General features: G+C 35.1%; 1 protein-coding gene across 1 annotated transcript in view; it reads right to left on the reverse strand.

Annotated features, from left to right (window-relative positions):
- PTPRZ1 (protein tyrosine phosphatase receptor type Z1) overlaps positions 1 to 23,066 on the reverse strand; it is a 132,867-nt gene that overhangs the window by 51,791 nt on the left and 58,010 nt on the right. The window contains exons 7-10 of the mRNA XM_063101031.1: positions 21,429 to 21,586; positions 21,135 to 21,285; positions 7,611 to 7,795; positions 6,050 to 6,176 (exon numbers count right to left, since the gene is read on the reverse strand). Of these exons, the coding sequence (XP_062957101.1) occupies positions 6,050 to 6,176; positions 7,611 to 7,795; positions 21,135 to 21,285; positions 21,429 to 21,586 (621 nt within the window). The remainder of the gene's footprint in view (positions 1 to 6,049; positions 6,177 to 7,610; positions 7,796 to 21,134; positions 21,286 to 21,428; positions 21,587 to 23,066) is intronic.

The following is a 23,066-nucleotide window of genomic DNA, read 5'->3' on the forward strand; positions in this document are numbered from 1 at the left end:
CAATCCCACCCCAAGTCTGATTGAAGCTAAAAAGGGAGAAAAAAACTGACAAAACTGAGTGTAAAGAAACTCAAATAATTTTTCATCAGTGTGGAGTTACTTTCATCTTTAGTGTGGCTAACAAAAGCATACTTAGAGGGAATTTAGGGGATTTTCTGGAGAATTGGCAGGAATTATTTTCTTATTTGGCTGCCTTAATTTCCTCTTGTGACTGAGGGACAGATAATTCCTTACACTCCTCAAATTTGGGTTCATACCTATTTGTATACAGGGTGCTGTGCCAGGTAAAGTGGATAGTGTTTTCTAGCACGTTCCAGCCAGGTTGGCAGCAGAAAGGACTGAACAGAGTGATTCCTGTGCATTCTCCTCAGGGAAACTCAGCTAATGCTGCTGCCTTTGCAAAGAATTCCAAGACCTGGATCACCCAAGCCTGTTTTTCTCAACCTACCAGAATAAAAAAAATTCTAGTACTATGTATGAATATCTCAATGCTGAGACAGAACCTGTCAGGAAATGTTAGAAAAGACTGATAACTGGTTCTCTCCAACAACGAATCTAGCCACACTGCCAAATTACTGAGGGGCCAGAGGAGATTTCTTTCTCAGTCTTCATCTGAGCTGCCTAGGCCAGGAGGATGGTACACAGAGTCACCGTGAGGGCTTGGGCATTATTACAGTGATGTTCTTATTCCTGTGCTTTTACAGAGTCTCACTCTATCTCCAAAGTTTATGCTCTGCACTATCCCAAAGTTGCTTATGTTTTAAGTTTTTATATGTCCTCAAAGGAAAATGCATATTCTATAGAAATTTCAAGGCATAACTGAACTAACATTAAATGTTTATTATACCCAGACCTGTTTTCCAATAGACTTTCTTAAGTTTATTTTTATCAGAAAATTTCTAGATATTAGTATGTGTAAAACCATTAAATATAGTTCTGTGCATGAATTCTAAGTAGAAGAGAATTAAAGTAAAATCTGTAAGTGTGCCCAGTCCCTGAGAAGATTTTAAAATTAATACTCTTGACAACTTCGCTGTTTCAAAGTTACTTACCCTGAACAATTTACTGTGCTGTAAAAATGAAAATACTCACTAGAAACAATCCCAGTCTTAGATTTGAATTTGTAATTTTTTTTTTTTCCTGTTTGGCCATCAAGGAGTTTGGAAACTTTTATTTGGATCATTAGTATTTGCCTTTTTAAATTTTTGTCCGTATGAAATCCTTTTCCCACCCTTTTTCATGCTCTTTATGTTTCCCAATTAAAGTGATTTCAATTGCTTCAAACACGTGGTTTTCTAACTTCCTGGAAAATCAATACATGTGAATTTAAAAATGGGCAACTAAATTGTGACAAATATGATTTTCTTAAAGCTACAACTAGGGAAGGTCGTGCAAAAATCTTCAAATTCAGCATATGAGACAATACCTAGTCTTATTAGAAATACTTTTAAAAGAGACACTTTTTATGTACTTTTAAAATATTTTAATGCTTATATGACAAATCATAAATACTTGTTAGTGATACATATATTACACTGAAGATTTTTCTCTGTTAAGAAGTTGTGGAAAAAAAATTCTCAACAATATCCCATTCCTTTCAACATGCTTAAGAAAGTGTTTTAAAATAAAACACACATACACACGGTCTAACTTCACCTAACATCATACTTTTAATTGGCAAAGATAATTTTCTTATTTGATTGCCAGGGTTAGGATGGGGTATAATTTGGTATGTATAATTATCACACAGAGGAATAGGTTCCTTTTCTTTCCACATCCTCAGTGTGTATTGTGTTTGATTTATTTTTATCCTTTAAAGAGAGAATATATTAACTCTATGGATTATGATTCCTAATAAGTTAGAACACAAGATCTTAATGCAATCACATCCTAGGAATATCAGTGACTTGTACTGTAATTGTATTTGCTGCTCATTGCAATAAGAAGTAAGAATTTAAACACACTTTGAGGGATTTTCATTCTGCTTTCCAACTGGACTCAGATGATTTGAATTGACTGAAATTCTGAGGCTTCCCAGGAACTCTTCAACACTTCCATCCCCCAGTATCCAGAAGTCTTTTGCTGAGCCTCTCCAGAGCAATTTTGAAAATAAAATAATTTTTGAAGACTCTTTCTATCTTCCTAAAGATTCTGAAGCCATACTTCTAAGAGTTCACAAGACCCTCATACCCAAGGTCTAGCTCTGCTGACTGGCACAAGGTCTCATATTGGGTACCCCTGCCCCTGCTGTTTTGTCACAAATAATAACAGTGCCTGACTCAGGCACTACAGATACATTAAGTAGTTAAAAAATTATGCTCTTTTATAGAATCTTCTCTCTTACCAAAACAGGCTAGAAAAAAGTCTGATAGTGAAGACTGTCAACATGTTTTTTTTTCTTAAGTGAAACTTAAATTTGTGTAATAACTGAACAAAAGCTGCTGATTCATTTTGGTTTTGTTTGCGGGGATATGTAATGTTAGATTTTTTTAGAAATACCACATTAATATCATGTTAATATTCTATAACACAAAAAAGCAACACTGATGTAGGATGGCAAGTAAGGCTTATTTAATTGTTTGAAGGTAAGCCAAGTTTCACAGTGCAAAAAAATTAAAAGCAATGTAGACTGTAATCACTTCAAATTAGGATTTTAAATATCATATAATCACACCAGTAGCATTGCATGACACAGGCAGAGTAATGAAAGATGGGATGCATAGTGATTTAACAAGACAATTGTTATACAACTGAAAAGCACACAGTAACAGGAAAAAATGTGTTGATTTAATTCATCATGCATTTAAATTTAACACATATAATTATCAAGGCCCTATAACATGTACTTAAATAATGTCCTCTATATAACTGTATGATAATAAGCTCTACATTATAGAGGAGAAATAAACACAATTATCTTAGTTACAATGACATAACATATTTATGAATTATTCATAAATATAATTTTATACATTCATAAATATAATTTTCTAAAAAGTCTTTTAATAGAATGTATGCACATTTCTTAACATTAAAAAGGCCTTAATGACAAATTTAAGTTAGTTTATGAATATAAATTTATGTATTTATTTAAAAATAGTAATTTGAAATAATACTTAGTGGACATTCATTATGGTGATACTGTTGTATACAACAAAAAAGTATAACTAAAACATACAAGGAACAAAGTAATCAAATTATCAATTTAAATGCACAATTTAATCAAATTAGCAAGTTAAATGCACAATTTGGAAGACTGAGTTTATCTTCACAGATATTGATTAGATATCTGAAATCCGTGAAAGAATGAGGGCAATTATAAATTATCCTTCTTCATTTCTTTTTAACAAAAACAATAAATAATACAGTATTTAGAAAATAGTTTATCCTAAATAATAATAGAATAATTCAGTAGGGTATGTTACAGTGTTACCAAGGTAATGGAAAAACGCGATTAACAAGATGAAATGGTACTAGTAAAAATAATGATATAAGCAGCAAACTCAAAAGCCACTACACATCCATATTAGCCACATGAATAGCAAAATTCACAGATCTCGTAGGTATCAAATCTGTTTTAACAAACCACAAGATAGTACTGCTGTCAAGACTTTCATTGTGATGTATTTACTGTAAAACCAATACAAGCGTACTTCAAAAAGTTAATGGAAAGATTAAATTATCTTTCAATTCCATTGTTCCATAAATTTTTGAAGTACCCTCATATTTAAGACAGTATAATTTCAATACTAAACTGGAAATATATGGGAGGTGAGAATGCTATCACTGAACCACTAATGCTCCTCTAAATTGTAAATGTATGAATTGAAATGCCATTGCAGCATTTAAGATCAGCAAGAATAAATTCTAAGAGATCAAATATTTTCTTTATACAGAATAGGAAGGTTCCAAACTTTTGATGAAGGGATTTTGAAAGCAATAATTAGGGGATTAATCTACCTAAGTTTGTAACTTTTGGCTTTTAAGAGACATATCAAAACATCAAATCATATACCATCTTTTGGTAAAACATCATTACCATACAAAATGCTTTAAGGGACTAACATATACATGGAGATTAAACGGTTGTGTCTAAACTAGCATCTCATGATTACATTATTCAATAATGTCCTGATCCTTTGAATAAATGGAAATTGTTAAAATATTTATTATTTTGTACAAATGTGAATATACTACAAGTGATACAAGAATATCAAACTTTGTGCCAATATAGATTCAGTCTAAAAAGATCACTCAGAAATCACCTGTAAAGAATAGACATTTGATCTGATTTTTCATATGCAATAAGCTTCTAAAAATTAAAAAGCAAAAATATTCAGAAAATTTAAAATTTTGGCATAGTGAATAGAGAAAGGAAGAGCATAAAATAAATCACTGGAAATAATTATTTTTTGTAAACTTGAAAATTGTTTTGTGTACAAAAATTAGAGTAGCACAATTGAACTAAGACAGTAAAATCAAGTGAATGTGTTCAATATAATTTATATTCTAAAATGCACAGATAAGGATAGAGGAGATTTTTTATATGCCATATTTCAATCAATTCATATATGGTATTGGTCAACGTGGTCAATGTTGTACTGGTAAAGATGTCATTTCCTGGGTGGATCAATATGGAAACTTTGGTGAGGGTTTCCATTCAGTGAAGTAGTGTAATATGTATGGTATAGTTAAAACCATGGTCAGTTACTTTAATACACACCTTTCAATAAGACTTAGAGCTCACATTCCATTTAAAAATAAACTGATTTTGAAAAACGATGCTAAATAAAGGCAATAGGAAAGATGATTATACCCAAGCCATGAGGCAGGTCAGAGGAAATATTAAATAACAATATTGCCATCATGATAGTAGCAATATCCATTAGCCATCAATATCAACTTCAGAGATAATTGGGTAAGTTTTGCAGCCAGTGGTTTTTAAGAATACATATAATACTCTGACATATATTCTTTAATGTAAAAAGTCATCCAGTTAGAATAACTAAGGCAAAGTGATCTATGAACATATACTTTATTTAAGCTCATGTTGGATTAAAGTCCCTGTTATAGCATTTAAACAACAGAGGCAAACAAAAGCATATCAGTTTTCCTTCTATATGTAAAACTGAAATGAGCTATACTTTATATAATCTGTAACCACTCATTTACATTACAAATTGGTAAAAATTTCAATGAGTAGCCTTATGACAGAGATCACCAAAGAATAATTACATTATACATGTATACATGCATATATATATGAATATACATGTGTACAATGTGTGTATGCATATACATACGCATATATACATTTCCATTCTATTACTTTAAAACTGCTGATACTAACAAAAAAACTTAATTATGTAAACTTGCCAATTGTCAATTTATGATGGTCAGCACTTGATTCAGTTATTGCATATGCTTTGAGATCAGCACATTTTCCCATAATAGTTGGAGAAGATGCATGCAAATAAAACATAATTAGAAACAACTTTTGTTTTGTTTTGCTTTTGTGAAATAGTATTGGCAAATCAACTATGAGGAAATCACTCCCCCCGACCAAATTATAAAAGGTAGATAAAAATAGCTAAGATAAACTGTTGAGATGCTTTGTAGAGATACGTCAAAGAACCTCACATGATCTTAAGATCATGTGTATACTTACTACAAAATGCTTTGGGGGCTGAAAAAGGAAATAAACACAATGAAACCAATTCTTAATTACCTAACATAACAATCTTAATATTTACACAGCAATTATCATTTGATGACCATTACAAACACTCTAAATAGGTTTTGTGGTTATTTTACAAATGGAAAACTTCAGTATTAAGAATAAATTTACTTACTGTTCTGCACCAGATCTGCTGAACGAGAAATGGGTCCCCTGCCTCATAAAATTACCTGGCAATCCAGACTTAAGAGGAAGTCATTTTGCCTTTTGGCCAAAAAAACATGAAGCTGGAGAGAAAGCACCAATGCACCCCCAAATTAAACTAGCCTTATTTATTTAGATGATATAAAGGTAGTTTGGGGCAGCACTCACCAGGGTCATCAGAAGGCATGTCGACGATCAGCTGGTCACTGTATTTTCCATATAACCCATTAGTGCATATGGCTACTATTTGAAGAACATAACTCATATTAGGTAGCAAATTATTGAGAATAGCACCCTAAAAAAAGATATTAGTAATTACACAAATGTGTTATTCTCATAGGACTACTAACACACTAGACATCTGTCCTAACATACTTTTTCTCATCTGTCAATGAGAAATATTTATATTTTATTAACCTAAGAAAAGGCTATTGCAAAGTTATTAAGTTGAACCTGTTATATTTGTGAATTATAAAGATGCTGGGAAACTTGGCATTTTTTGTTTTTTTTAATCAGATTTAGTTTTCAAAAGCTTCATTTGTAACTAGAATTTATCAAATTCATAAATGAGCATCACAAACTAAAAAGTAATATATTAGAGAAGTAAGTGTGTAGCACATGCAGATAAGGATAAAATGTAAAAAACAGCTAATTTATCTCTTTATTCTGACAATATACAAGGGTACTTCAAAAAATTCACGGAAAGATTCATATTATCTTTTAATTCTATTTTTCCACGATCTTTTTGAAGTACTCTCATATATGCAAGACAGTAATAGAATTATCTACTTCACATAATTATGAAATGAAAAATAGTACTTACTCATAAATGCCATAATTTTCCTAGATCAAAGTGTCTCTATATTCTAGACAGCTGAATTAAAAAGTGGTTAAAAATTTTATCTATTTTGTTTGTATGCCATTAAACATAGTACAAAAAAAAAAAAAAGATTTTTACTTAAATGCAGGTTCTCAGGACTTGCAGGGCTCCAGCTGTCTGAATGCAGAGTCCAGTGTCCTTTCACTTGCACTGAGGCCCTCCTGTAGCCACAGTCAGATGAGGGTTTGCCAATGACACCCTTATCAATGGCGGACACTTCCCTACCAAAGCAGTTTAATATTGAGATGCTCAGGCCACAGAAGAAATCTGTACTTTATTTTCTTTAATTTGTATGCATGGGTGGAGGCAGGTGGGATAGATCTTTTTGTAAGAATTAGCTGTCTTCCATCCCCAAAGCTGTGACCCAATCATGACTTCATATCTGTTATCTGGAAATTTAATGCAAAGAAAAGGACTTGCATGTTCCTTCTCTATTTTTCTTGTGCTGGTGATAGGAGAAACAATACATAATGTATCAGGACACAGAGATTACATGCCCAGTTCTTTCTATCTGTGAGATATTAATCAAGGTATTTAACTGTTCTGTACATTCCTTTATTTGTAAAAAGAGGCCATGCTAAGTGATCTTCAGTTCATAAGTCTTTCATTTGTATCTACTCTATAATGCTGTTGTTGGAAAAGTCATGGTCTCCCTGTAACTCAATATAACTTTTTACATAATTTGGTAAAGCTGCTGCTCTGCACTGCCCCTCCCCCTCCATCCCACTGGAGACCTTCATACAAAGTCTAAAGTAACCAAGGTCAACAATATAAAATCATTTATAAGTTCTTACCTTGGAAATTAAGCTATAATATTATCAGATATAAAACAACTGATCTTATAGTTACCAAGTCTTGATAGCCATCAGTCAAAAACTCATGCTTGGTTTGGTCTTCTCCCTCCAGCTGCTGGTACAGAACTGCAAACTTCTCAATCATGGTATCATAAACTACTCGAGGTCTTTCCCATGTAACAAGAAGGCTGGTATAATTCTCTGGGTCAGCCTGCACATTTTCTGGTTCTGAACTACACACTTCAGAGGGAAAAAAGTACAGTTATTCATACAACTGTCAGCCTCCAGGACTTTAATAAGTAAAATATATTCTACGAAAATTTTGTTGTATTTTATTCCAACATAAGGTAAAAAGTTACTCTTTACCACTGTGGAGCTTTTGCTTATGCCATATCCCCTGTGTAAGATACTCTTTCCTTCCCTCCTATCTCTATGTGTTCAAGTCCTATCTTTCCACTTAGGAAAGGTCTTGGTCAAATGCTACCTCTTTCATTACACACACTCTCATCTCTACTGAAATGATGGATGTCATTTTCTTTTTTAAATTTTATTTTGTCGATATACAATGTGGTTGATTATTGTGGCCCATTACCGAAACTTCCCTCCCTCCTCCCTCTCCTCCCTCCCACCCAACAATGTCCTTTCTGTTTGCTTGTTGTATCAGCTTCAAGGAACTGTAGTTGTTATGTCTTCTTCCCCACCCCGTTTTTTTTTTTTTTTTTTTTTTGTGTGTGTGTGTGTGTATGTGTGAATTATTTATTTATTTTTAGCTCCCACCAATAAGTGAGAACATGTGGTATTTCTCTTTCTGTGCCTGACTTGTTTCACTTAATATAATTCTCTCAAGGTCCATCCATGTTGTTGCAAATGGCAATATTTCATTCGTTTTTATAGCTGAGTAGTATTCCATTGTGTAGATGTACCACATTTTCTGTATCCACTCATCCGATGATGGACATTTGGGCTGGTTCCAACTCTTGGCTATTGTAAAGAGTGCTGTGATGAACATTGGGGAACAGGTATACCTTCCACTTGATGTTTTACATTCCTCTGGGTATATTCCCAGCAGTGGGATAGCTGGGTCATATGGCAGATCTATCTGCAATTGTTTGAGGAACCTCCATACAATTTTCCATAGAGGCTGCACCATTTTGTAGTCCCACCAACAATGTAGGAGAGTTCCTTTTTCTCTGCAACCTCGCCAGCATTTATCATTCAGAGTCTTTTGGATTTTAGCCATCCTAACTGGGATGAGATGGTATCTCAGTGTAGTTTTGATTTGCATTTCCCGGATGCAGAGTGATGTTGAGCATTTTTTCATATGTCTGTTGGCCATTTGGATATCTTCCTTAGAGAAATGCCTACTTAGCTCTTTTGCCCATTTTTTAATTGGGTTGCTTGTTTTTTTCTTGTAAAGTTGTTTGAGTTCCTTATATATTCTGGATATTAATCCTTTGTCAGATATATATTTTGCAAATATTTTCTCCCACTCTGTTGGTTGTCTTTTAACTCTGTTAATTGTTTCTTTTGCTGTGCAGAAGCTCTTTAGTTTGATATAATCCCATTTGTTTATTTTTCCTTTGGTTGCCTGTGCTTTTGGGGTCATATTCATGAAGTCTGTGTCCAGTCCTATTTCCTGAAGTGTTTCTCCTATGTTTTCTTTAAGAAGTTTTATTGTTTCAGGGTGTATATTTAATTCTTTAATCCATTTTGAGTTGACTTTAGTGTATGGTGAAAGGTATGGGTCTAGTTTCATTCTCCTGCATATTGATATCCAGTTATCCCAGCACCATATGCTAAAGAGGCAGTCTCTTCCCCAGTGTATAGGCTTGGTGCCTTTGTCAAAGATCAGATAGCTGTAGGTGTGTGGGTTGATTTCTGGATTCTCTATTCTATTCCATTGATCAGTGTATCTGTTTTTATGCCAGTACCATACTGTTTTGGTTATTATAGCTTTGTAGTATAGTTTAAAGTCAGGTAGTGTTATGCCTCCAGCTTTATTTTTTTTGCTCAGTGTTGCTTTGGCTATGTGTGGTCTTTTGTTATTCCATATAAATGTCTGGATAGTTCTTTCCATTTCTGAGAAAAATGTCATTGGAATTTTGATGGGGTTTGCACTGAATTTGTATATCACTTTGGGTAGTATGGACATTTTCACTATGTTTATTCTTCCAATCCAAGAGCATGGGATATCTTTCCATCTTCTTGTATCCTCTCTAATTTCTCTCAGCAGTCGTTTGTAGTTCTCATTATAGAGATTTTTCACATCCTTGGTTAACTCAATTCCTAAGTATTTTATTTTTTTGGTGGCTATTGTAAATGGGCAGGCTTTCTTGATTTCCCTTTCTGCATGTTCACTATTGGAGAATAGAAATTCTACTGATTTTTGTGTGCTGATTTTGTATCCTGCTACTGTGCTGAAATCATTTATCACCTCCAAGAGTTTTTTTGTAGAGGCTTTAGGCTGTTCGATATATAGGATCATGTCATCTGCAAACAGGGACAGTTTGACTTCATCTTTTCCAATCTGGATGCCCTTTATTTCCTTCTTTTCTCTGATTGCTCTTGCTAGTACTTCCAACACTATGTTGAATAGGAGTGGTGAGAGTGGGCATCCTTGTCTAGTTCCTGTTCTTAAAGGAAAAGCTTTCAGCTTTTCCCCATTCAGGATGATATTGGCAGTGGGTTTATCATATATGGCTTTAATTATGTTGAGATACTTTCCATCTATACCTAACTTATAGAGGGTCTTTGTCATAAATGAGTGTTGAATTTTATCAAATGCTTTTTCAGCATCTATAGAGATGATCATATGGTCCTTGTGTTTGATTTTATTAATATGGTGTATCACATTTATTGATTTACGTATGTTGAACCAACCTTGCATCCTTGGGATGAATCCCACTTGATTGTGGTGAATAATTTTACGTATGTGTTGCTGTATTCTGTTTGCTAGTATTTTAGTGAGGATTTTTGCATCTATATTCATCAAGGATATCGGCCTGTAGTTTTCCTTTTTGGCTATATCTTTACCTGGTTTTGGTATCAGGATGATGTTTGCTTCATAGAATGAGTTTGGGAGATTTGTGTCTGTTTCAATCTTTTGGAATAGTTTGTAAAGAATCAGTGTCAACTCCTCTTTGAATGTTTGGTAAAATTCTGCTGTGAATCCATCTGGTCCTGGGCTTTTCTTTGTTGGGAGCCTTCTGATAACAGCTTCAATCTCCTTTATTGTTACTGGTCTGTTCAGATTTTCTACGTCTTCATGGTTCAGTTTTGGGAGCTTGTGTGTGTCCAGAAATTTATCCATTTCCTCCCGATTTTCAAATTTGTTGGCGTATAGTTGTTTATAGTAGTCTCAGATGATTCCTTGTATTTCAGATGAATCAGTTGTAATATCACCTTTTTCATTTCTAATTTTTGTTATTTGAATCTTCTCCCTTCCTTTTTTTGTTAGCCATGCTAATGGTTTGTCAATTTTATTTATCTTTTCAAAAAACCAACTTTTTGATTCATTGATCTTTTGTATTGTTTTTTCGGTTTCAATTTCATTCAGTTCTGCTCTGATCTTAATGATTTCTTTCCGTCTGCTAACTTTAGGTTTGGATTGTTCTTGTTTTTCTAGACCTTTAGGTGAAATGTTAGGTTGTTCACTTGCCATCTTTTCATTCTTCTGAGGTGAGCATTTAATGCAATAAATTTCCCCCTTAATACTGCTTATGCAGTATCCCACAGGTTTTGGTATGATGTATCATTATTTTCATTAGTTTCAATAAATTTTTTGATTTCTTGCTTGTTTTCTTCTTGGACCCATATGTCATTAAGTAGAATGCTGTTTAATTTCCATGTTTTTGTATAGTTTCCAGAATTTTATTTGTTATTGATTTCTAGTTTTAATCCATTATAGTCTGAGAAAATACATGGGATAATTCCAATTTTTTTGAATTTGTTGAGACTTGATTTGTGACCTAACATGTGATCTATCCTGGAGAATGATCCATGTGCTGATGAGAAGAATGAATATTCTGAGGTTGTTGGATGGAATGTTCTGTAGATATCTGCCAAGTCCAATTGGTCTAGAGCATTGTTTAGATCTTGTGTTTCTCTGCTGATTCTTTACCTAGATGATCTGTCCAATATTGACAGTGGGGTGTTCAGGTCCCCAGCTATTATGGTACTAGTGTCTATTTCCTTCTTTAGGTCTAATAGAGTTTGTTTTATAAATCTGCCTGCTCCAACATTGGGTGCGTACATATTTATGATTGTTATGTCTTCTTGATGGATCACTCCTTTTATCATTACGTAGTGTCCCTCATTGTCTCTTTTTATGGTTTTTAATTTAAAGTCTATTTTGTCAGATATAAGAATAGCTACTCCAGCTCGTTTTTCTTTTCTGTTTGCATGGTAAATCTTTTCCCATCCTTTCACTCTTAGTCTGTGTGAGTCTTTATGGGTGAGGTGGGTCTCTTGAAGGCAGCATATAGTTGGGTCCTCCTTTTTAATCCAGTCAGACAGTCTGTGTCTTTTGATTGGGGAATTTAAGCCTTTTACATTAAGAGTTGTTATTGAAAAGTGTTGATTTATTCCTAGCATTTTATTGATTATTGTTTGATTGTCTTAGGTGTCTTTTGTTCCTTGCTTTCTGATTTACTGTTTGTTTTCTGTGTTTGTTGGTTCCTTAGGTTGTAGATAGCCTTTTCGTTTGTTTGTTTTCTCTTTATGAATGCCATTTTTATTATACTAGTGGGTTTTGATTTTTCTTAGGTTTTTATGGCAGTGGTAGTTATTTTTCAGGAACCAAACCCAGTACTCCCTTGAGAATTTCTTGTAAGGGTGGTCGTGTGGTGGTGAACTCCCACAGTTTTTGTTTGCCTGAGATATATACTATGTGCCCTTTTTTTGGAAGGATAGCCTTGCAGGGTAGAGTATTCTTGGCTGACAATCTCTGTCTTTTAGTATCTTGAATATATCATCCCATTCCTTTCCAGCTTTTAGGGTTTGTGACGAAAAGTCTGATGTTAGTCTGATTGGGGCTCCCTTCTAGGTGATTTGATGCTTCTGCCTTGCAGCTTTTAAGATTCTCTCTTTGTCTTTGAGTTTTGCCAATTTGACTATAACATGTCTTGGAGAAGACCTTTTTGGGTTGAATACGTTTGGAAATCATTGAGCTTCCTGGATCTGAAGATCTGTGATTTTTCCTATACCTGGGAAGTTTTCTGCCACTATTTTGTTGAATATGTATTGAATGCAATCTCCTTTTTCCTCCTCTCTGGAATACCCATGACTCGGATATTTTAGCTCTTAAGGTTGTGTGATATCTCTCTCAGATTTTCTTCAATGCCTTTGATTCTTTTTTCTTTCTTTTTTTTTTTTTGTCTGCTTGTGTTATTTCAAACAGCCCATGTTCAAGTTCAGAGGTTTTCTCTTCGACTTCCGTAAGCCTGCTGGTTAAACTCTCCGTTGTGTTTTTTATTTTGCTGAATTACTTCTTCAGTTTGGCAAGTTCTGCTACGTTTTTTTTCAGGACATTGATTTCCTTGTACATTTCCTCTTTCAGGTCCTGTATACTTTTCCTCCTTTCATCATGATGTCTAGCTGAGTTTTCTTGTATCTCATCCAGTTTCCTTAGAATTATCACTCGAAATTCCTTGTCAGTCATTTCAAGGGCTTCTTGTTCTATAGGATCCAGAGCTTGAGAGTTATTATCCATTGGTGGTGTACTTTCTTGATTTTTCGTATTTCTGGTGTCTTTTCTTTGATGTTTATGCATTGTGGCAGGTGGTTTTACAGCCCACAGGTTTGACACTATTGACTGACTAAGATGTTGCTGTGGTTGCCAATTTGGTATGGCTACCTCAGTGACTGCTCAGTTGGCCACTAGTGCCTTGCGTGTGTGGTTGCCTTGGGTCTTGGGCCTTTCCGGGGAGCCACCTCTCTGGTCAGCTTGGACTCTGCTGGGCTGCTGAATTATGGGGCGGTACCGCAGGGTGTGTGGTCTCTGCTGAGCTTCCACCTCCCGTGCTGGACTTCTCCTTTTTCCGTGCACTCTGGCCCGGGCTGCTGGGATATGCCGTGGCACCGCAGAGTGAGCGGTCTCTGCAGAGCTTCCCCTTCCCCTGCAGGATGTCTCCTTGCTCTGTGCGCGCTAGGCTGGGCTTGGGATGGAGCCGGGTGGCGGCTGTGAAGCCTACCTGCTGCTGGATCGCGCGGCAGTGGCCCCCCCACAGGGTGTGTGGACTCTATGGAGCTTCTATCTCCCTTGCTGGACGACTCTGTTCTCTGTACACATTGGGCCAGGCTGCTGGATCATGCCGCAGCATTGTGGTCCCCGTGGAGTTCCCGCCTCCCTTGCTGGAAGTCTCCATTCTCTGAGCTCACTAGGCCAGGCTGGGAATGGAGCCAGGTGCCTGCGGTGAAGCCTACCTGCTGGATCATGCAGTGGCAGCCCCACAGGGTGTGCGGTTTCTGCGGAGCCTCCGCCTCCCTTGCCAGACGTCTCCCCACTCTGTGCGCATGGGGCTGGGCTGGGAACGGAGCCGGGTTGCGGTGGTGAAGCCTATCTGCCGGATCACGCGACGGTGGCCCTGCAGGGCATGTGGTCTCCGCGGAGCTTCTGCCTCCCCCGCTGGACGTCTCCCCATTCCATATGCACTTGATGTTATGTTTTTATAGTTTAAATCGGTTGATTTGTGGGAGAGAGTGATGCTAGGGACCGTGTATTCCGCCATCTTGACCGGAAGTCTCCGATGGGTATCATTTTCAATCGTGTGTTTTGTTTTACCACTATTACTGCATTATTATTTGCATGGTCTCATTTTTTTCTGAATAGGTCTTAACTCTTCTAGGAGATTATAATCATAAGAACCACAGCTCCTTATTTTTATATTGCCTAAAGCATGATCTTGAATATATCTGGCATGCAAATTCATTTTTAGAAATAAATAAACATAGGATATCTTCAAGCTCATGATATCTCCATTTCTCTTGTTCAGTACCTGACAAATATATTTAGCTCAGGATAAGGAGAATTTCAGTTATAAAAGACGGTTACTATCATACATTTTGTTACTAGAGAATACTTGAAATAATTTAAAATTTCCAACCAGAGAAAACCATAGAACAACTAAAGCTGTCACTTGAGTATTTTTCAGACCTGATAACATAAATCCTACTTTGGCATCATAAATAGATTATGTAAATAATTTCAGGGAACTAGAAGCTTTGTCTGTCTCATCTGAAAAACTAATTTTGTGAAAAACTGTTCAGAGATTTCTTAAAATGAATTCAAGCCCATGTAGGGAATCATGTCAAAAATTTAGTCCCATCAGAAAGAGTGACCTGATATTTTTAAAAATGCATTCACATTGTGATAGATTGGACTAATTGGGAGGAGAAAAATTATAAAATTTTACGATATTGTGCTAATGAAGCAAAGTAATAAGTATAATATTTCCCCAGACCGGATAAATTTGCAAAGCAGAGGAAGAGAAAAGTCTCTCAGGACAAAGATTAATTATATGCTCACAGAATCCATGTTTTGTCTTCAGGTGATACCTGAAGTTACAAAGCCACTAGATGGGAGTGTGCAGCTGACAGGTAGCAATAGCATCAGAATGTGATCAAAAAGCCTTTTTGTCTCTACTAGTTTGTAGTTCATTGTATGAACACAGGAGGGCACCCAAAAACAACATTTGGCTTCATAAATTGAAACAAATTTTACACATAGTATTTAGTATTAACAATTTCAGCATATGTATGCTATACTAGGAATGGTATATGAGTGATTCAGAAAAAAAAAAAAAACTTTACATAATAAATACATGTGTTAGTTTATGTGAGATAGAAACAGGATTTTCACTGAAAACTTCTGATGCTGGTTTTTGTTTAGGAAGGACTTAGAGTAGGATGTTCCTTTGGAAAAAAGACAATTCTTTCATTATCAAAAAACATAAATTCAGAATAAGAAAATGTATTCTGATTTAGGTCTAGACTACATTATCTGTTATGCTCTCTAGTGACACTTCTATTTGTGTCCACCAGATGGCAAAAGATCATCAAATTATCTCAAGGTGAGCTGTTCATATAAACTGTCACTGGAGGAACAGCTTCCTTCTTGCTTCTAATAAATCCCAAGTCCATTTTTAGAAAGTGGAAAGTGATTCTGGACAATACCATTTGTAGATTTTTGTCCTCTAAAAATTAATCTAACTTTTTAGTAAGTGAGATTGATATAAAGTGAACTATACTCTCAAGATTAAACTCTTAAAATGTATCACTTATATGCAGGTAAACAAAACATAAAAGTCTCTTGAGAAAAATATATAAGTATTAGTTGCAAAATACCCCACAGGTCTACTGCCTAAATAGCACAAACTTCTTTGGTTGGATGTCTATCTCACCTTAATAGTAGCAATCAGTAGGTTTAAATTTTAAGAATCAGAATTGATATAAAAGTAGGACTCCAAAAAAGAAATTTATATGTCCTGCCAGCAGGGTTTTGTTCCTTTGCTTTCTTCCTTATACATATGTAAGAGTTTAATAATTATTTGTTTAGTAATTTGAGCTTATATTTTAATTATAAATTTATTTCAAAAACACTGCTTTTGTTTACTAATAATTAACAGTTTAGTAATGTGTTTTAAAGTTGCAGCTAAACCTTATCTTTTAGATACTGAAATACAGGATTTTATGGAAAAAATATGTACTTTAGAATATCTTCAAGAGAAAAGCCTATTCTTCTGTACATAGTTTATAATTTTGCCAAAAGTTTGCTCTCCTATAAGACAGGACTGGATCTTTTAAATAACAATCTAGTTAATTCCCTATACACTACTTGGTGTTCAAACATAAAGCTGGGTAATGACAATGGAGGAAGTGATTAATATACACTTCGTTTTCCAGATTTTCTTTATATTTTCTATTGAAACTAGTCTACTTATTTTATTAGAAGGATATATACTCTATAAAACACGTTATCTAGATTAAAAATCAAGAAGGGTTTTCCAGGTCAGTATGTACTCAGACACCAAATACAAGCTACCATAGAATAAAATAGTAACAAAAACATCATTTCCTTGATAATGAGGAGTTCAGACTCTTTTGAAGTCTCATTCCCTTCTTCAGGACTACATCTCACACCCTGGTTCCTTTCCATATCTACATATAATCTGAGTCATCACATAATCTGAGTCATAGTTACTGATTGTTTAGGGAACACTGGACAAAAGGAAGAACCTGGTTCTTGCAAGCCTCTGGCTACAAGCAGGTTCAGACACATCTGGGGCCCATGTCAAATCATATAGAGTATAAGTAATGCTTTAGTACTATACAAATGCCAAGGATCCTCATTATGAAGAAAGAGGATACAGTCTCCTTATCAGGGAGTTACAAATGTTCTTGCTTAAAAACTTATTTTTAACATTCCACTCTCATCTGCTTGGTTCCAGGCACTATTGACATATAGATGAAGAATCATGGCACTGTCCCTGCCTTTAGGAAGCTCATTCTTGAGATAGCTTTTGAACCCTTAAACTTAGTAAGCTCTGAGAGGTAATGAGTACTTTTAGTTTCTAGGTTCTGGACTCCATTTATAAGGGAATGCACAATAAACTTGTAAAAAAAAAAATCTACCATGTAAACCAAATTAGATTGTGCTTTTCAAAATCACACGAATTTCTCACTAAAAGCTGTAAAAGCTTTGCACACTTTTAGCTGACGCAAAGTCCTGTGGTTTATCATTTATCCTCTCCTTACTTACATGAAGTGTGAACACCTAGGACATAGGAGTGAACGTGACTTGTGAAACAGGTACCAAAAGATTAATAAGCAAAGCACTGAGTGTCATGAGGAAAAAGCAAAACAAGTGGAGGAAAAATGAAAGAAACAAAATAGAGGAGAAATACAAATGAATTATTGGCTGTGACAAATCTCTTTGTTCATCAAGAAAGTCAATGCAGATGGCCAAGGGGAGGTACGAGTTTCCTTTTGCCTTCATTGCTTGGGAGAAGCACAGTCTTCCTCGAGGGAGAAGGTGCAGTCTCAGCTCCATGATTATGTGTAAAAATGTGGATGGACATGAAAAGACAGGGAGGTGATTCTTGGAAAATGGCAGAGAAAATGTCATAACTACCTGAGAATACTCTAGGTTTACCTCAGTTATTTCCCACTAATTTGAAGTTCCACGAGTTTACCACAGCTGATGACAGTGTACTGTAGGAATGCACACTGATAAGTCCACCACATCCTTATTTGAGCTTTGTGACCCTCATTTTAAAAAATATTAAGACAGGTAATTTCATGACTACTGTGAAAGAAGCTTAAAGACTTATAGACCCAGAAGATAACCATCAAGTTTGTGATTTCTCCTCAGGGAGCAGCGGATTTGAATAGAACTATTGTAAACATTGACACAAACACTACATATAATAATTGGAAAAGATCTATCACTGTTTTGCACTTCTGAATGATTACATCATTCACTTTAGGTAAACTGCCAAAAGAAGTCTTTCAGATTCCACTGACTTCATTCAATCTTCTTTAGGGACACAGTGACTTCATCAATAGTTCACTTCGTAACATAGAATCTTTTAAGAAGCAAATAATCTTCATTTCACTTTTCTGAATATAGTTACAGTCCAGTGTTTACATACATGTCATCTTAACAAATGCTATTTACAACCACTGACCTTTAAGAAAGTAAGTCTACAATGTATAATTCATCATGACATTTTTCATGAAATTGTAGCAAATGTCTCATAGCTCAAATACATTATGCTACAAAGACACTCCCTTCATGCTACTCTGCCTTGACGAACATTTTATATTTTATTGCATGTGTTCTTTTAAAAAAGCTTGCATTACATATATTACAGAGCTAACAAATGAGATCTGAAGTGCATCTACAGTTCTATTCAATAACTTATTTTAAAATGCCATGAACATGTAAAACTTGAATAGCACCTCATACTTGTTGTGATGCCTTGTCTCTTTATGCATACATACACCTGACAATATCCTAGTTAGGAGTCTGGAGCACATTATGTTCAAGGGACTGTATTGCTTTGCAAACTTTAGCTCATCTAAATGTCACAACAATCCTGTAAGATGACCAATTTTAACTTTTCTATTTCATAGGAGAAGAAACAGGCTTGGAGAGGTTAAGTAACTTGATAATTTTTATGCAACTAGTAAGTATTGGGGCTGGGGTCTGAAATCAAAAGTCTACCAGACTTGACAGTGCCCAAACTATTTTTTTTAATGTTTCATGTCTTTAAGGTCATTGGTTTTTATTATTTAAGTTATATAAGCAGAAATTACATCTTCTGTAAAGGATAATAATAATTATGTCTTCTATAAAGGATAGTGGAGAGAGCTTTGGAAGTCTTTAGAATAAGGAAGACCTGGGTTCAAATACTTTTGACTTTTATAGACCTGGGTTCTATACCTTTCTAGCTGTGTAAACTTGAGCAAGCCATTTAATGTCAACTTCCCAAACTAAAACATGAGGAAAATGAAGTCAAGTTTATAAGAGTGATGTGAGGTTTAAATCATTGAACTCTATAGTTCAATGCCCGGTAAAGTCACACAACACATGGTAGCTATGGCTGGTTTTGTTATTATTATCATTATTTTGAACCTTCAACACTGAACTGTGAAAACAATGTTCTACATTAAATCAGAACTCCACATAGGTTTATACATTAAACACTGCAGAAAGCACCCATCAAGCCTAACCTGCTCTTTTGTTATTAAATGGACATGAATTCTTTCACTCTTGCGGTATTTAGTGAAGGAGAACTTTAGCTCAGCGATGGAGGTAAAGAGATAAAACACTTGGTTATTTCCTTTATGGGGGTCAGAATCTAGTGGGGTTGGCAAATAAGTAATCAGGCAATTACCTTACCACAACTGCCATGGAGTCTGGAGCACCTGGGCACACCACACAGCTACAGAGATGCATCACTGACAGTATAGTCTAGGAGTGTGGAGCTTCCTTGAGGGTACAGTCTTGTGACTGGGGCCAGAGCCTGACTTGGGGGGACGGAGGTGACATCAGAGATGGCCTCCCAGGGCATGTGATGCCCTACTTGAGTCATGAAGAATGACAAGAGGCAAGGAAATGAAGTAAAGACAGAGAGAAGAGCATGCCATGAAGGGGACATGTATAAATGTCACTTGGGAGAATGTGGTCTTCCACCTTCAGGGGATCTCATGAGAAGGATGCTGGTTGGGAGGAGCAAGCAGCTAATAAATCCTACATAGGATACCATTCAATGACACACAGTTTGGATTTCATTCTAAAAGCAGTGGGGAGCCACAGAAGGGTTTTAATAAAATATAATTGATAAAAGTATATGACAAAAAAGAATCTGATTTATTTAATTTGTTATTTGGTCTATTACACTGCAGAAAAGGCGATGGTTAAATCCCCTTTCTTTTTTCTAATCAATTGTCTCTGTTTACCAGATAGGATGTTATAGTATTTAATATTGCTTGGAGAAATATAATTAAATTCCTTCACTTTGGGGCAATTTCATTTGAAACTTAACGTCACATTAAATATAGCTATTTATCACTGTTGTCTTGAGCTCTATCTATTTTTGCTAAAGAATAAACAATTCTCACAAATACCACAGTAAGGCAATAAAAGCACGCTGTTTTAATGCCTCATTTCCAAAAGCAGATGATTATTAATATTATGCATGGTCAAAAATACATTGCAGGGCCGAGATCAAAGAAGACCATCTACTTGGAAAGGTTTTAAGTCCCCAAAGTAAAGCCACTTCAATTATTTTTTTCATGAACCAGTACAACCTCAACCTCAACTGAGAAGTCAGCAGATATATCTGAATGTGTCTTCTCAGCTTCAAAAGATGGAGAGGGTGCTCCAGAGACTCCCGCTGCTGCCTCGGCATCATCTCCATGGGCTGTGCCTAACAAGGACAAACTTCTTTTCCCCCGAAGAAAGAAACTAGGAAGAAGACTCACTTTTTAAACGTATTAATAATCTAGTGCATTTGTTTTCAATACGTATTAGGAGCTAGGTTCTTCCCTGGAAGCTGCCAACAGAAAGATGAGCACTTTAAAACCCAAATAACACACTAAGACTCAGTTCAAATGTGGTTCTCCCATGGAGGTTTTCTGATCCCCCAAACCAGACGTGATCTCCCCAAGTTCTGAACTCCTCCAACTCTTATTCATTCCTTCTTATAGCTCATAGCCCAGGAAAATGCCATAAAGTAAATCTGGAAGTATGTATGTGGCTTTGCCACATATTATTGTGTGCTTAGGAAAAATCACTTTCCTTACTGAATCTGTTTTTCTCTCTCATCTGTAAAACTGAGTTATTTATATGCGGAAGAATGATTTTTTTTCTGGTGGTTGGCTAGAATGAATTTTTTAATTGCCATTATAGACACACAGTAAGAAATTAAGAGAGTTAAACAGCTCTCCTAAAGCTACAAAACTAATAATCAAAATATTTCTAAAACTCTAAGTCCTGTATATTTTCCATTATACCACAATTAACTCCTACATTGAATCTATGAGGGTTGTAAAAAAATTATGCTTCAGTACATACCTGCTTCATGAATCTCTTCCTTTCCAGTATATGAGGAAAACACCTGCCTAGAGAACTTGTACTGTTGTTCTCGAAAATTGTTTTGTAGGTAGTCCATCAACATGACATAACCAGACTGTTGCATCGTAAGAACTTCACAAAAAACAGCCAGCTGGAAAGAAGGTCAAATAATTTAGCATATCTGCTTCAAACGCATCAGTAAACGCTTTAAAACAGATTTTCTACAGCAAAGCTAGAAAATAATTCTTTTTAATTGCTTCAAGTTACTTCAATTGTTTGAATTTCCAAGATTACCTGGCTTTCAGAGATGCTAACGGTATCTTTAAAAACAATCCAGTCAACGGTGTCTGTGCAGGGAGGAGATGTCAAGGAGCCATTGTAACTGTAATACTTGTCAGTTGAGTTTGGCAGAAGGTTCAGCAATACGAATGAATCTAAGGCAGCCTGTTTTCCTACAAAGTAATAACATACATCGCAGCTGGAATCCCAACACTGGAATTTAGCTGTTCAAAGCTTCTAGGAAGCAGAGCCATTGCTATGTATTTATTGAGAACTGAAATTTTAATAACATTTTAGAAAAATTTAAAAAATAGTGATAAAGGTAGCATAACCCAAACTGTCTTTCATATATCACTATACAATATTAGGTGCTTTATCTTTACAACATCAAGATGCCAAAGAGAATTTTATGTATAAAAGATATTCAGAAATCATATGATCATCTCAATAGATACAGTTATATATTTGATGAGATTCAATACCAGTTCATGACAAACAAAAATAAAACCTTATTTTGATGAAGATTATATTCAAATGCCTATATCACCTTATCGAAATGAGACAAGGATGTTCTGCTATCACCATTTCTATCTAACATTGGACTGGAGGACTGGGCCAGTGCAATAAAGTAAGAAAAAGAAACAAAAGCCAGAAGGATGGCATAGGAAGAAATAATACCATCACGATTTGCAAATAGCATGATAATGCATGCAAAATATTAAAAATAATTTGTGGATTATTAGAATTAATAAGTGAATTTAGCAAAGTCACTGCACATAAGACCAATATAAAATAGATGAACATAGTCTATTCTAGCTCTAAATTCTATAAAGACCGGGCATATCCAGAAAGCCTCAAAGAAAAAAAACATATTTCTATTTAAAATTAGATTATTAAGTATTAATTTTCCATAACACAGAAACATTTGAAGAAAGGAGGGGTAACGTTAATAATTAAAAGTTAGATACAACTGCCTCCAGTCTGATTTAAAGACTGAATCTTAGAAATAAAAATCTATTTGACCGAATTGATAGTGTCATGTAGGTACAAACTAAATCTAGTTTTAATCCATTAGAAAGTTCAAGTTATGTTTGGTTTAATGGACTAATTTGTAACTTCTAAAAGTATTTCCTCCTCTCCTCCAACGTCAAGATAAGATGATTAGAATTCAGACTCATATTTGAGTTCTCAGAAACTCAGGAGAATATTTATTTTTAATCTATGAATAATTTCCAATTTCAAACATGTTTTTAGTATACAAAAATTTTTGTGATTAAAGAACCCCTTCTTAATCATCAATGGACTGTAACTATTCCTTTTTCTGCTGAAGACAAATTTATCTTACAAATATTTTGTGGAAATGTGGGTGTGGAGAATACTAATTGGATAAGGAGCCAGAAATTGACTCACTGCTAATTAGGCAGGAAATAAATGGATACCAAGGGAGCTAAAAGCCAGGAAAAGGAAAGCAGAAGTGAGACCTGAGAGAGAGTATTTTCTTAAAATTGGAAAGAAATTTTTTTAAAAAGTTAAGGGAAAAAATGAAAAGAGAGTTTTTGATATTTCCCTCTTTCTCCCCAATGAGGAATCCATTCTGAACCTCAATAGCAGTCATCTAGTCTGTCTTATGGATGTGTTAACTATTTTGTACCT

Source organism: Cynocephalus volans, chromosome 6, assembly GCF_027409185.1.
Source record: "Cynocephalus volans isolate mCynVol1 chromosome 6, mCynVol1.pri, whole genome shotgun sequence".
Taxonomy (NCBI): Eukaryota; Metazoa; Chordata; class Mammalia; order Dermoptera; family Cynocephalidae; genus Cynocephalus; species Cynocephalus volans.